The sequence below is a fragment of the Rhinopithecus roxellana genome, chromosome 12 (assembly GCF_007565055.1).
Source record: "Rhinopithecus roxellana isolate Shanxi Qingling chromosome 12, ASM756505v1, whole genome shotgun sequence".
Lineage (NCBI taxonomy): Eukaryota > Metazoa > Chordata > Mammalia > Primates > Cercopithecidae > Rhinopithecus > Rhinopithecus roxellana.
Genome location: NC_044560.1, coordinates 594,288 through 608,208, shown reverse-complemented (window position 1 = coordinate 608,208; position 13,921 = coordinate 594,288). Strand labels below are relative to the sequence as shown.

General features: G+C 46.3%; 1 protein-coding gene across 2 annotated transcripts in view; it reads left to right on the top strand.

Moving 5' to 3' along the window:
- The first annotated feature begins 1,062 nt into the window (after positions 1 to 1,062).
- Positions 1,063 to 13,921, top strand: part of KAZN (kazrin, periplakin interacting protein) — a 518,556-nt gene continuing 505,697 nt past the window's right edge. The window contains exons 1-2 of one of the 2 annotated variants that reach the window (XM_030913276.1): positions 1,063 to 1,250; positions 1,323 to 1,563. In XM_030913276.1, the coding sequence (XP_030769136.1) occupies positions 1,338 to 1,563 (226 nt within the window). In that variant the 5' untranslated portion in view covers positions 1,063 to 1,250; positions 1,323 to 1,337. Of the gene's footprint in view, positions 1,251 to 1,322; positions 1,564 to 13,921 lie in introns of those variants that run through there. The other variant, XM_010378254.1, reaches the window with a different exon arrangement.

The following is a 13,921-nucleotide window of genomic DNA, read 5'->3' as shown; positions in this document are numbered from 1 at the left end:
CCCCACTGGCTTCTGCAATCTGTTCTTTGCTGCTCTCCGGAGGTTGGCGGAGCTGGAATGGTGGCGCCCTGTTGACCAGAGGGTTGCTGGCTGTTTTAAATTGTCCTATTTGCATGGAGTGAAGCTCGCTATGGTAACAAGGTCTGGTGGCTGGAATCCAGGGCCCCAGTGAAAAATGCAAAGCCTGTGGTCTGGGAGAGAAAGAGGAGCTGGTAAGGGTATATCAACGTCAGGTTACCTTAGTTCTTCTGTGAAGAGGGGATGGGCAAACTGAGGCAGCAGGGCCCCACTCTTTGGTCCCAGTAGAAGCAAGGGAAGAAGCCCCATCGACGCCTTCCTTCTTATCTCTCAGCCTCATCTCTGTCCCCGCTAATATTCAGCTAAGAAGCTTAGGAGCTGGTTAAGGCTGCTCCTGCACCTGGGTGCACACACAGGGCTAGGGCTGTGGGGAGGCGGGAGCACGAGCGGCCCACGCCGAGGAAGGTTGGCGCTCCCTCCGGGGGTGGGCAGCGCAGGTCTGGCCGGCGGGTGGGGGTTGGAGAGTGAGAGGCACGCGGGGCACCAGCTCAGCTCCTCTCTGGGGATTTCGTACTCGCAGTTTAAGGAACCAGCGGAGCACCAACTCCACTCCTGAGCTGGCGCAAGCGTCCCCCTCCCCTGGAGATCCACCTCTGCTCCCCTCTGAGGCCCCCTTTCCAAGTACCCTCTCTTCCGAGCACCCAGCGCCTCCCCAACCCTAGCACTGCGCGGGGAACCAGTTCTTCAGGGCGGGGGCTGCCCCACCGCTCCAGGGAGGGGACAGAGGGCCGGCCTTGGTCCAGGCGACCCCCGCCACTCGCCAGGGGCGCCACCTTGGCCCCCTCCCGGCTGCCGCCCGCCGCCCCCGCCCCCCAGGGGGGGTGTGTCTCCTAAGCAGGGGGGCGCGGGAGGCCAAGGGTGCCCCCAGCCGCCGACCCAGACCCCCTCCCGAGCGGGCGGCGAATGGTAGGCTCCATTGAAAGAGTGCCTGGCGGCGCGCGGTGTCCTTCTCGGAGCAGCTCTCGGCGCCCGCCCGCCGGGGTCTCGGCGATCGCTGCTCCTCCTCCTCCTTCTCCTCCTCCTTTTTCTCCTCCTCCTTCTCCCCCCGCCGCCTCGCCACCGCCGCGGCTCGGGCTGAAGGCGCCGCTGTCATTCCTGCGCCGGAGGAGCCGGCGCTGCCGGTGCCTGGGGGTCGGGGCGCGGGCGAGCCGGGCCGCGGGGGGACCCAACAGGTAGAGCCGGGGGTGCCCGGCCGCGCGCCCCCCGCGCATCATGCAGCTCTTTGTCACCTCTCTCGCCCCCAGGCCAAAATCCTGAGCATGATGGAAGACAATAAGCAGCTCGCGCTCCGCATCGATGGGGCGGTCCAGTCGGCCAGCCAGGAGGTGACCAACCTGCGAGCCGAACTCACGGCCACCAACCGGAGACTGGCGGAACTGAGCGGCGGTGGCGGCCCCGGCCAGGGCCCGGGAGCCGCGGCCAGCGCCTCGGCGGCGGGGGACTCGGCGGCGACGAACATGGAGAACCCCCAGCTCGGAGCGCAAGGTAGGATCGCCCCGGCGCCCAGGGCGGAGGAAGGCGAGCGGAGCACGGCCGGCCTCGGAGGTGGCCGGGGACCCGGGGTCCCCCACGCCCGGGGCGAAATCGCTTTGCATTCTAGCTTGTGACCCTTTCCGCCCGGTGGGGGCCACCGCTGCTCCCCGGCTGGGAGTTGCAGGCTGCTGTCATTCATGAAAACCCGGGCGCAGTGTGCACGGGGTCACACGGTCACACCGGCCCCGGCCAGCCTGAGCGAGGCGCAGCCTGCAGGTCCCTTCCGGCGTCAGAAAGTGCCCTTTCTATGGCACCAGCCCCCAGCTCCGTGGCAAACTTTTCATGCCGGGGCCTTTTCCCCACCCCCCGCAGGGGTGAATGGCACAGTTCCCCCACTTCCTTAGGCTCCTTCCTTTGAAATGACTCTTTCCCAAAGAGAACTCCGGCTCTGCCGCCCGTAGTTGGGATAGAGGATTGGAGTGCTGTGCACTTTTCTCCGCGGATGCTAAATCCCTTGGCTCAGTTGCATCTGGACTTTATTTTCCTCTCATTTGAGGTCTCGCAGGCATTGGAATCTATGGATGCAACAGTAGATGCTCAGCTCAGCAGGGAGTTTGAATTTCCGAAAATATAAACACCGAGAGCACTTTCCAGGGGGATATTGTAGACCTCAAAGGTTGAGCGGTAGAGAAATGAAGGCTTAGGGTGGTGGGCTGCAGGGAGCCCCTGTTTGAAGGGACTCTGCAGTTTAGAGAAGAGGAAGAAAAAGACAGTTGGTTTGTGTTCACATTGACAGATTAAGCTCTGAACCCCGCTGCAAGACATAAAGGCAGATGAGGCATCCCTAAAATGTACTGTTTGGTTTCTGTGACTTGGAAAGTAAAAGGGTAAGCAGGCTTTGGGGGATTTTTTTTTTCTTTTTCCCTAATTGCCCTTTGAGAAACAGTATCACTGGTTATTAATATCATTTGAATTGCAAATTAAACTGCTGAAATCCAGAACAGGACAGAAAAAAAATCTCCAGTCCATGAGGGCCACTTGTCTAAATATGTCACTTGAAGTACAGGGTACCAATTGCTCAGTGGCTCAAAATGATTTTCTGGTTCTGTTGTCATTTCAAGAGCTTCTCTTGAGTGTTGAGAGAGTCTGTTTTCCTAAGAATCTGGTTCTCTCCATCAGCCTCTGTTTCCACCTTATCTTCCTGGGAAGGTGTGCTTTCTTTGATGTGAGATGTGAAGCCTGCCCGTGTGCAGTTTTATGTCGAATTCCAAGTCAGATCTTAACTTGGTACTCCGGGAGCCTGTCGGAAGTCTTGGGAATCGGGGGGAGTACTTTGGTAAGGAAGTAGCCATGACGTAATGGTGAGAAGGTGTTGTGGTACTAGTGCTTGCTGCAAGCTTGACATGTGGTTATTCTTGTCATCCCTTGCGATGTCATTGTGTGTGAAAGAACATTCTCTACTGGAACCTGTGCAAAAAAAAAAAAAAAGAAAAAAGAAAAAAGAAAAAAAGAAAAAAGAAAGGCAGACTGCAAGGTAATGCTTCACTTTTTATAGGCAGAGGCTCTGCTAACATCAAAGAAATAGCTAAGAACTGGCATTTTGCTAAGAATCAAAAGCTGTATAGTAAAGGATACTGAACAATGCTCATTTATTTTCCACCGTCTGCCCCCCTTCTCAGCGAAGGAAAAGTTAAGTGGCTTTTTATCTGAGTCCTGGGTCTGGTTGTAGACTAGGCAGGCTAAGGCAGTCATCGCAGTGATGATATACACATGCTCAACTTGGAAACTGACATACTTGCGGATGGTTAAATTGTTGTAGTGGAACAACAGGGGGCTATTTCCTTGTTCTTTTTTCCTACACAAATGCACAGGGCTGTGGAAATGAAAATGGCTTTTGGATCTCTTGCATATCCTTAAAAACACATAAAACCAGCAGCTCCCATATGCTCTCAGGACCCTGCCTGCCCATGTCAGTGACTGTCTGTGGGTGGTAGGATGAAGGGTGGTCTTGATTTCTCCTCTTTGTACATTGGTATGTCTCAAAATCTTTACTAGGGGCACTTTGCGATTTTTATAATCAGAAAATAAAATGTTAAAAGGTTTAAACTCTACTTGATTGTTGGCCGCATAACCGCCTAAATTGATGTGCATTTAAACAGATGTGATGGTTGAAAAGAAAACAAACCCCCCATATAAGTTCAGTGAGGTATCATTTACTTGTCTGTAGCAACACTACATGATGCATTATTTAGCCTCTGTAAGTTTTGGGGACTTTTCTTTTTTTTTTTTTTTTTTTTTTTTTTTTTTTTTTTTTTTTTTTTTTTTTTTTTGATGGAGGCAGTAGTTGTTTTGGTTTGTTTTTGTTTTTTTTCATAGCCTGTGGCAGCATCCTGCTAGCACAGAAATCCTCTGCAGAGGTGGTCTGGTAGTTTCTTTTGCCATTCCTTTCATTATCCTAAAAAGAAGCCTTGAGTTCTCACACAAGTTAATTTTAAAGTGTAATTGATTGGATTCCACTTGCTTCTTCTTAATACACCTCCAGGGAGGCTCCCAGAGGCTCAACTGCTCAGAGTTTCTGACTGTTCTTCCAAATTAGTCTGTGTTTTCATTTTGTCTGTGTTGGTGCAATTCAATGGGCTCAGACCCTAAGAGTATTTAAGTGCTATTGAGTTATCAGTTTTCAAATCAAGGTTTTCAGTAAAACGAGTATCTTTGCATTTCAAAATGCAACGGTGTAAGTCATCTTTTAACGAAAGGGCATTATGCACATATTAAATGCATGCTAATGTACTTTTAATAATATTAGTAGAAATGGTTTTGAGAGTCACCTTTTGCTTCCTCTGCCAAGAGATTGTTAGATTCATTTTCAAATGTTTTTGGTTTTGTTGTTTTAATTATGTTTTTAAATGAATAAACCAAGCTCATCAATCCATCATTGGCTGTTTTGTTCCAGGGATGACAACTGGCAGTAGGTAGGTTGGTATCCCCTTTTGATGAAGAAAACTTGGGTTTTCCTAGCGGGTTAATGCAGTGTGTCATTTAAACAAAATATTAACTTGGTTGGTAGCCCCTGTGAGCTGGCATGGTTGCTATGTAACAGAATCTAGAAAGTGAACTGCTGAAAATCTGGGCTTTCGGCACTTCGGAGGATATTCTTTCGGAATCCGTGTTAAAAGAACTCCTGGCAGCCAGCCCATCTTGTCTCTCCCTCCTGCAACTGAGTTGGATAATCCCTAATGAGAATGCTGGCATACAGTGCAGAGGGCGTCCGTGCAGGATGGCACATTTCAGAGCTCCAGAGGCTGCCTTTTGCGTTGGTGGGGTCACGACAGCCTTTGACAGGTGGACAGAAGGAGGCTTGGAAAGAACAGAGCCAAGCATTTGTTCCAATTCATCTTGTTGTTGGTAGCCAGAAAAGGGATTTGTTTAAAGTAACATTTCTAAGCTGTTTTCCTCAGCATAACATCTCTGGGAAAATGTGTTTAAAATGCTTGCTGTTCTTTGAGGGGAAAATGTAGCAGTTTGTTTCTCTGAAAATGTTTTATCTGATGAATGACTAATATTAGATTCAATTGGTTGCTTTGCTATGCATAGAATAAAACAATTAAGTGCTACCATACCCAATTCAAATAGGTGTTAACTGTATATAACAAAATACTTAATGTCCAGTAGGATGTATGCCTACTGTCATTAGTTTTCTTTTTTAAAGGAATAATTGTATTTGTATTCCTATGCAAGTGAATGTGCTGATAGCATCTTTCCTTGGTGTTGAGGACTTACTGCCTACTGCATTTGTTAGAATGGGATAGAGGAAAGGGTCAGTTTCCTGTACCTTTGTACATTTCCATAAATACATGCAAGTTGTATTTTTCTCTCCAGGCATTAAAAGAGGCTGTTACTTAAGGTCTGACAGCTCTTATCTACCATTACTACAACACTGGAAACTCTTTCGTGAAGTATAAATTACCTTTGGAGTGAATTGAATGTGTGAGTAGTCTGCGGAGACGCTAGACACTGTCGCTTTGCAAAATAAGTTCTGTCTTCTGGCATCCCCTTCTCAATTCATTCTGCCTCTGCTCTTGTTTTCCTAAGCAGACTTTTATCTTTTTTGAGAAAGAGAATTTTCAAATGGCAGAGAGGATGGAACAAAATGCTAGGGAATCTCAGGCCTTCTGTTAGCTTGCCCCTAAGTTACAGAGCTCATCAAGTAGCCTGTGCCTTGGTTTTCCAGCCACATCAAGGGGCTGAAATAGAGCGTGTCTTTTCCTTACCTGGTAGGCTGTCGTGGGATGGGGATTCAGACTTCTCCCTGAAAATTATCATGCGTGGTCACAAAGGGATTACTTACAGATCAGTACAGTGTGGTTGAAATTACTTATTGATTGGGGATTATTTACTATCTTTCCATTGTCTTTGGAAAATGCCTTCAAAGGACCTCTTAAGTCTCTGGTTCTGGTTCATTTCATGCCTCCAGCGTGCGCTTCATTATTTTTAGTGGTTTTCCAACACCTCTTTGATGTACCCCGGAAGTCTGAGCTGACCTGACTTGTCTAACGGGAGCCTGGTCACATATCTTCTCAGGGTGAGGCGTGAGAGGCCGTCTCCAGCCCTTCACCCTGTTACTCCTCAAGAAGACTGTTGGCACTTTTTAGGAAACCTATAGGGTTATAATGTGTGACTTCCTGGCTGCCAGTGAGTTTGTAGCAGATGGGCTTGGCAGGTGGCAAGAGCTCATTGGAACTTTGCCTGCTCACTGTGCACATCATATGGGGCCCAGAAGGTCAAGCTTGGGATTTGGCCACGTTCACTGCATGTTTCCTTTATGTATTATATATCTATATATTCATTCCTGGGCTGTGTAGATAAGGACAGTGAAATCAACATGAACTCCTCTGTTCTTTCCATACCTTAATGGTTTGCCTGAAATTGGTCCCTGACTTCTTACCCCCCGCCATATATCAGGCAAGAGCAGAACTCGTTCTGCCTGCTGAGCCCAGAGAATGGCTTTTTAAGCAATATTGCATGTGGAAATAGGTCTCAGTGTTTGGGCTGCATATCAGGGTGAGTAGCACACAATATGGCAGGAGTGTCACCGCCAGCAGTCATTGCTCTGCCTTGGTGCCCTGAATTGCAGGCACAGGGGGTTCAGGCAGAATCATTTAGGAAAGGATATCTTCCCCGAAGCCAACAGGGTAGCCATCCACAGGGGCAGATCATACTTGACGATTCATAGCAGCTAAGAGTTCTGCTGACCCCTGTCACCACCCTCTAGTTCCCCTGCTACCACCCTCCAGTTCCCCTGCCAGTCCCATCTCAGTTGTGGAGAAGCTGGAAGATCAGGGAAAGGAATGCCTTCTTCTGCCCTGTGTGGTTGCACGACACCAGAACATTCTTGCTTGTTTGATGCAACCTTGATCTAAGTGGTAGAGGCGAGGTTGTGCTCTGTGGGCCTTCCTGCTACCGCCTTGGAGTCCTAGGCTGCTGGAAACGTGAAAGAAGCTGAACGTAGTTTTAATGAGTTTGGCAAGAACAACTGTTTGAGCAGGTGGCTGCTATGTGGTACGAGATCATTGGTGCTAAATTTATTCTGCTGGCTTTGTAGACTGGGTCCTGCCAGACCCTTGGGTCAGGCTTCCGAAAGGTCCCTGCCCCTTTACTCTCTGATGAGTTGAGACCTCAGCACTGGAGCTCAGATGGAGCTTGGAACAGGCAGTCCTGCAAGCAAAGAGCCCCAGGGCCTCTGCCTACTTTTCCGGTCAGGCTGGAGAGGGGAGAGAAGTTGGGGAGAGGAAGTGTCCTGCCCAGCTCCCTTCTCCTCTGTCCTCTTCCACCACCGCAAGTGCTGTGGTACCTTTGTGGGGATGTAAAGGCCTTCCATTCCCAATATTGCCTCTGCTCTACAAATTGTGTGAAGTAATGAGTTATTAAGAACAGAGCACCCTTTTAAAGAAACTGATATTGTCCACTCATCTTTGCATACCTCATTATTATTGTTCTCAGAACTTACCTTTTGGGTACGCCACAAGACGCTGGGATTCTGGGACCATCTTGAAGCATGTAGTATTTTTCCCTTTGGTCAAGGTGAATAGTTTAATGTAGCAGTAAATGAGAACTAGTTTCATTACTTTGGTCAAACTTTTTAATAAATAATAATAGGCACTTACAATATATCAACTACCCTGGCAAGTGCTTAACTTGCATTATTGAATCCCGAGGACAGCGAGGTGACAACTACAGCTGGCCCCCACGGGGCACAGTCAAAAATCTGTGTATAACTTTTGACTCCCCCGATACTTAACTCCTACTAGCCTACTATTGACTGGAAGCCTTATGATAACATAAACATAGCATAATATAAACAGTTAACAGATAACATAAGCAGTTGACTTACACATATTTTTATGCCCTATGTGTTATGTATTTTATAATTAAGTAGAGAAATCAAGTAAGCTAGAGAAAACAAAATATTAAGAAAATCAAAAGGAAGAGAAAATATATTTGCTATTCATTAAGCAGAAGTGGATCATCATAAAGGTCTTCATCCTCATCATCTTCATGTTGAGGAGAAGGAGGAAGAGGAAAGGTTGGTCTCTCTGTCTCAGGGGTGCCAGAGGTGGAAGAAAATTCACATATAAGTGGACCTGCACAATTCAGACCTACACAATTCAGACCTATGGGGTTCAAGGTCAACTATATAATGCCCGTTTTTCAAAAGAGGAGATTGAGTCTCAGAGAAACCAAATCACTTGTTTGCAGTGAGATAGTGACAACTACAATGGTGATGATAATATCAGACTTCGGCATAGCGTGTACTCTGAGCCAGATACCGTTCTAAGTGATTTTCTGGATTAATACATTTCGTTAATGCATTCAGTCTTCATAATGACTTATTGGGCAGGTACCATTCTTGTACCTATTTTCCATAGGAGAAAACTGAGGCAGAGATGACACATTTACTTGCCAAAGGGCGTATGGTCAGGAAGTGACCAAGCTCTGGCTCTCAAGTCTATGCTCTTATTCATTCCACTTTGACATCCAGGGTCACTCAACTGCCACATGACTGAGCCAGGAATGCAAACCCACTAGGTCTCTCTGCTGTTTAAACCTGTGTGTGCTTCTCTGCCCTGTCTCCTGAGTCAGAAGCATCCTTTGGCTTGTTCCATTAGGAAGGTTCGTGGAGCTGTAGCCTTGTCTCTACTCCTGATTAATGTTTCCCTAGACTGGTGGTAGTTCCTGGGTCCTTACGGTAAAGTCTTATGCTTGAGAGTTAGGGGATCACTCAGCCTCTCAGCCATCAACTGACAAAGAGGGGACTGGATTCTGTTTGCAAGATGGGCAGCCCAGGGGCCACGTATCATTAATGAAAAAGACTATTTTGATCCTGGACTCGGAGTCTCCAATTTCTTGGACTTTGTGAGTTTCATCTCTCTTAGGAAGGATGAGTCCAGGCAAAGCCAGAATCTTGTGGCAGCCTTATTCCCCATCCATCCCATGTCCTTTCTTTTGCCTGAGTTCTCTCTCTGTGGCTGCAGTAGCCTCCAGCACCCCGAGACCATGCCCAACAAAGGACTTATTAACCTCAAACAGATACCTTCATGCTAGGGTTTCTTAGCCTCAGTACTATTGATATGTGGAGCAGATAATTCTGTGTTCTCAGGGGGCCGTCCTGTATGTTGTAGGATATTTAGCAGCATTCCTGGCCTCTACCCACTAGATGACAGTAGAACCCTTCACACCCCAGTTGTAACAACCAAAAATGTCTTTAGAAGTTGCCAAATGTCCCCTTCAGGTCACAATTATCCCTGGTTGCAAACTGCTTTTTGTGCAGTGGTGTTAGGGGAGACGTCAGTCGTTAGTCTTGGAATGGCAGCTCTGTGAGGTCAGGGAGTTTTGTCTATATTTTATTGTATCCTCAGCACTTAGAACAGTGCTTTATACATAATATAATAGCTCAGTAAATACTTGCTGAATGAGTAGATGGATGGATTGATGAATACTAAATTATGAGGTGTGTGGATTTGGTCTACTTTATACATGGTATCATGAGGATCATTGATTTAATGATTAGATGAATTTAACTGAGTGCTTACATACCATATATTAAGCACTGTTTCAAATTCTTTATCTGTAATACCTCAACTAATCCTTTAAACCACCTTATGAGATAAGTACAGTGTTTGTCATTTCACAGATGAGAAAGTTGAGGCACAGAAAGGTCACATGACCTGCCCAGGGTCACCGAGCTAGCAAGTGGCAGAGCCAGGATACAAACACAAGCCAGTGTGATTCCAGAGACTGCCTGGCGTCTCCACCAGGATGCTCTGGAGCTTGGCGTCCTTTTTCCCGTTACTGCCCAAGAAGCCATTATTGTTCTAATGTTGGCATTGTGGCAGTTATAATTAGGATTTGCATGTCAGACACTAACTCATTCATCATCAATCCTCAAAGTTCTGCTGGACAAAATATGCTCTGTCACTGCTGGAGAATCCGTAGCCAGCAAGGACTCCTGTCTGGCCAGAGGTAAGAGGACTGCTTAGTGCTGAGCCATGTTCAGATGTGAGAATCTCTTCTCTCTGCCTCACTGCTGGGCTGTGACCAAAGAGAATCGCAGAGAGGACTTGACCTTCCTACCTTTTTGGGAAAGGGAACAGTGGACCCCAGAGCTTCTTAGTGGAATTTGGACTCATTTTTAGCAAAAGGGCTGTTCCAGGATCAGAACTGGGGAGGCAGAAAGACTTTTGAGATCACCCAAGGGGGCAGTAAGAGCAATAACCAGTGTTCGTTGAGGCTTCCCCAGACACTGTGATGAGCTCAACAAACATTTCCTCAATTTACCTTCATATTACAGAGAGTTAGATATTGTTATCCCCTCCATTCCACAATGAAGACATTGAAGCTTAGAAGAGTTAAATGGCTTTTCCAAGTTCTGGAAAGTAGTCCACTAGTGAACAGAAAAACAGGGGATTAGAACACAGGTTCACACGTTTGGCCGACCCTGGAATCTGCTCACTTCATTAAGACGAGAATATCCAGATGTCACTGTCAGGTAGCCCAAAGACATGCCAGTAGGACGGTTTTGCTTTTTTGCTTAACGCCTTCCCTTCCCCTTTTTTTCTTCCTTTCTTCTTCTTCTTCCCTTCTCTCTGTCTCCATCTATTGTGAGAGATTGGGCACATAGGCCCAGAGACCACAGATTTAATAAGATGGGGACTGAGTTATCTTGGACTCATAGCCTCAAAGGTACAACTGACATGGAAACATAATTTTCTAATAAAGGTCTAGATGGGTGTAATGGAAAAATAGACAGTGAAGTGACAAATACAGGAGCCTTCACAGATGTGCATGACAATGGTAATATGTAATAAAAGCATGCTGGAAAATACATTATTTTTACCACTAGAGGTTAAAACTGGCTGTGATAGATTATTAAAAAGTACCACTGTTTGGATAGATTGGTATCAGACACTGCAGAGAACAGCTAGTACCTGGGACCTTCTCCCCCAGAGAAAGAGTGCATCTTAAGGAGAAGGAAGATGTGGATGTTACTGGGTTTAGGTCTTGAATAATAGTTTTTCTGTCCTCTTTTCAAAGATAATTTTAAAAAGATGTGAATTTCAGGACAGAAATACCAGCATCTTTTAAAGTAAGCTCACCCTTTGTATCATCTTCCCCAGCCAGGTCTCAGGCTTCTGGTCAGCTGCAACAAATGAATTCATTCATTTTCCTTGATTAACTTGAACATGGTGTATTTAAACCATTGAACATGATGTATTTGCTTTAATTTGGCAAGTGCAACTTGGAATACAGTGGGATTAATATCATCTCTTTTTTTTAATCCCCACTCCTGCCGTTTGAAATTGGCAAGAATACACTCACCATTTCTTGGTGGTGGTAAGGTAGGAGAGTTAGAAATTTGATACTGGCCCTGGAGAGTGCAGTTGTGGGACCATAGAGCATGATAAATGATACCTGGGGAAACATGACCTGGAATTATATATGTATTGATTATCTTAATAAATGTGCTCATCAACTGGATTGCTTTTCCTATTCCTATAAGGTTTACTATGTAAAGCAAGAAAAAACAGTACTATTCAGTGCATCTTCAGTATTTTGGTGTTAACAGAAAGACAAGGCTTGGCTGCCATTTTGTAGGGATGGCCAGCCTGTTCTCGGGCAAACATACTCACAGTGCCCTGTTTGCAACTTGACATGGTACCAGGCAGCCCTGCTGGAGAAGAGAGGCATGTTCAAGTTTTAATGGAAGTCCTGTAGAGAAGGATCATGATCTCTTGGTCAGCCTCCACAGGTTGGGTCATTCTCATCAGCAACTACAAAAACAAAATAAAACAAAAACAACCTTGTTTAAACTCGTCTGGTCAAGACCGGGGTTGATTCTACCATGAGTCAACTCAAAACCCACCCTCTAACTCTTTCAGTGTTATCACATTTATTATAAAACAAGAGCTTGGTGGAACATCAGTTTACAGAGCTGATGCTCAGCACGCTTTTTTCAGGATTCTCCTGCATTTATTCACTTTTCCTCTTTTCTTGGCAATCAAGAGGGCTCCTTGGAAGCACTATAGTCTCTCTACCTAGCCATCTCTTTGCAGTGTCCAAAGAGTTTCACAGGCATCATCCCAATGGACCCTACCAACTGGTCCATGTCGTTGAATTGAGGTAGACACAGCAATCTATTTCTCAACTCAGGAGAGTGAGGCACAGCAATTTAAATTGATTTGTCTAAGATTGTTGAGCTGGGTTTTGAACCACTTTGCCCTCTCTTTCCCCACTCTAAGAGCAGGCCCAGCTGCACAGTGTGGGAGGAGAACTGCCCCATAGCTCATGGCTGGGTGAGGTCTGACCTTGGCTGGGCCACTCCCTCCTGGGCATGGGCCACTGTGTCTTGTAAGGCCTGGATGGAGACACCATCACTTCAAGACTGTGCCCTCATACTCTGAGCCTCCTGTCCAATGAGTGGCCCATGATGAAAGGGGAATCCATTTTTACAAATGAATCCAATTTTTTTACACTAGATTCTTTACTCTTTTCAGTGGGGTTTTACAATCATTTGACTTCTCTTTCAATGACCTGTTTTTTTGTTTTGTTTTGTTTTTTTGAGACAGAGTCTCACTGTCGTCCAGGCTGGAGTGCAGTGGCGCAACCTTGGCTCACTGCAAGCTCCGCCTTCCGGGTTCATGCCATTCTCCTGCCTCAGCCTCCCGAGTAGCTGGGACTACAGGCACCCGCCACCATGCCTGGCTAATTTTTTTGTATTTTTAATAGGGATGGGATTTCACCGTGTTAGCCAGGATGGTCTCGATCTCCTGACCTCGTGATCCATCCGCCTCGGCCTCCCAAAGTGCTGGGATTACAGGGGTGAGCCACCATGCCTGGCCCCAATGACCTGTCTTCTTAATGCCTGAGCTTAGAGTTTCTCCTCTTCTAGTTTCCCTAATAAGCAGTTAGGGATCTGTAAACAAGGTCAGGGATTACACCAGGAGAATGTCCTGTTTATTTCAGTGGCCTAGATCTGACAATGGCTCCCCTGTGGAGATTTTGTTTTTTTGTTTTTTTGTTTTTTTTGCACTCTATACCATCATAATTTAAGATATTTTACTCTGGAAAATACACCTGTGTGGAGACTAGTAGATGTGTGTATTCTTTGGGTGCCGGGGGCAGGATTTAGCAAACACAATAAATCTGCCTAATTTCTCTCTCTTTTTCACTATCCCTTTAGGGAGATCCCATTAGACCTTTAGAAACTTTTATTAGGGTCTTTGGGTTAATATGCAACCAAAATGTGTTGGTTTGAATTCTCTAGCTAACCTGTTGGTTGTTTAGATGCATGTGGTCACTTTCGCTGTGGCTGTAACTGCCTGGACAGCAAGTGGTCCAGCTTCATGCCTAGATCCTGGACTCAGGTGAATGGAATTTTATCCGCAGATCACAAGCCAAGAGTATGGCAGAAAACTCAGGGAGATTGGAATGGGGCATTTTTTTCTGTGCATCTTAGGGGAATGGAAGGGGAGGTATCAACCCAGTGGTCTCTGCAGTGTAGCAGGTGACCAGCTGAGGTCCACTGACTCCTAAGTGGCAAGTCCAGGGGCTGGGACTCTGATCTCTGTTTCAATTCCAGTGCAACAAGGAACATTCTGGGCTTTCCCAACTTCTGACAGCAAAATAGAAATAATAGACATTGGAACTTCATTTGAAGATCTATTTATAATGGATTCTAGAAAAGTAGAAAGTATTTTTGAGGATCAAAATGTGTTGGGGCTTTTGAGTTTTAGATTTGTGTTAGAATTAAATGCATAAGAGTATGTACCCTCCCGAGGTGGGAGGATTGCTTGAGCCCAAGAGTTCAAGATCA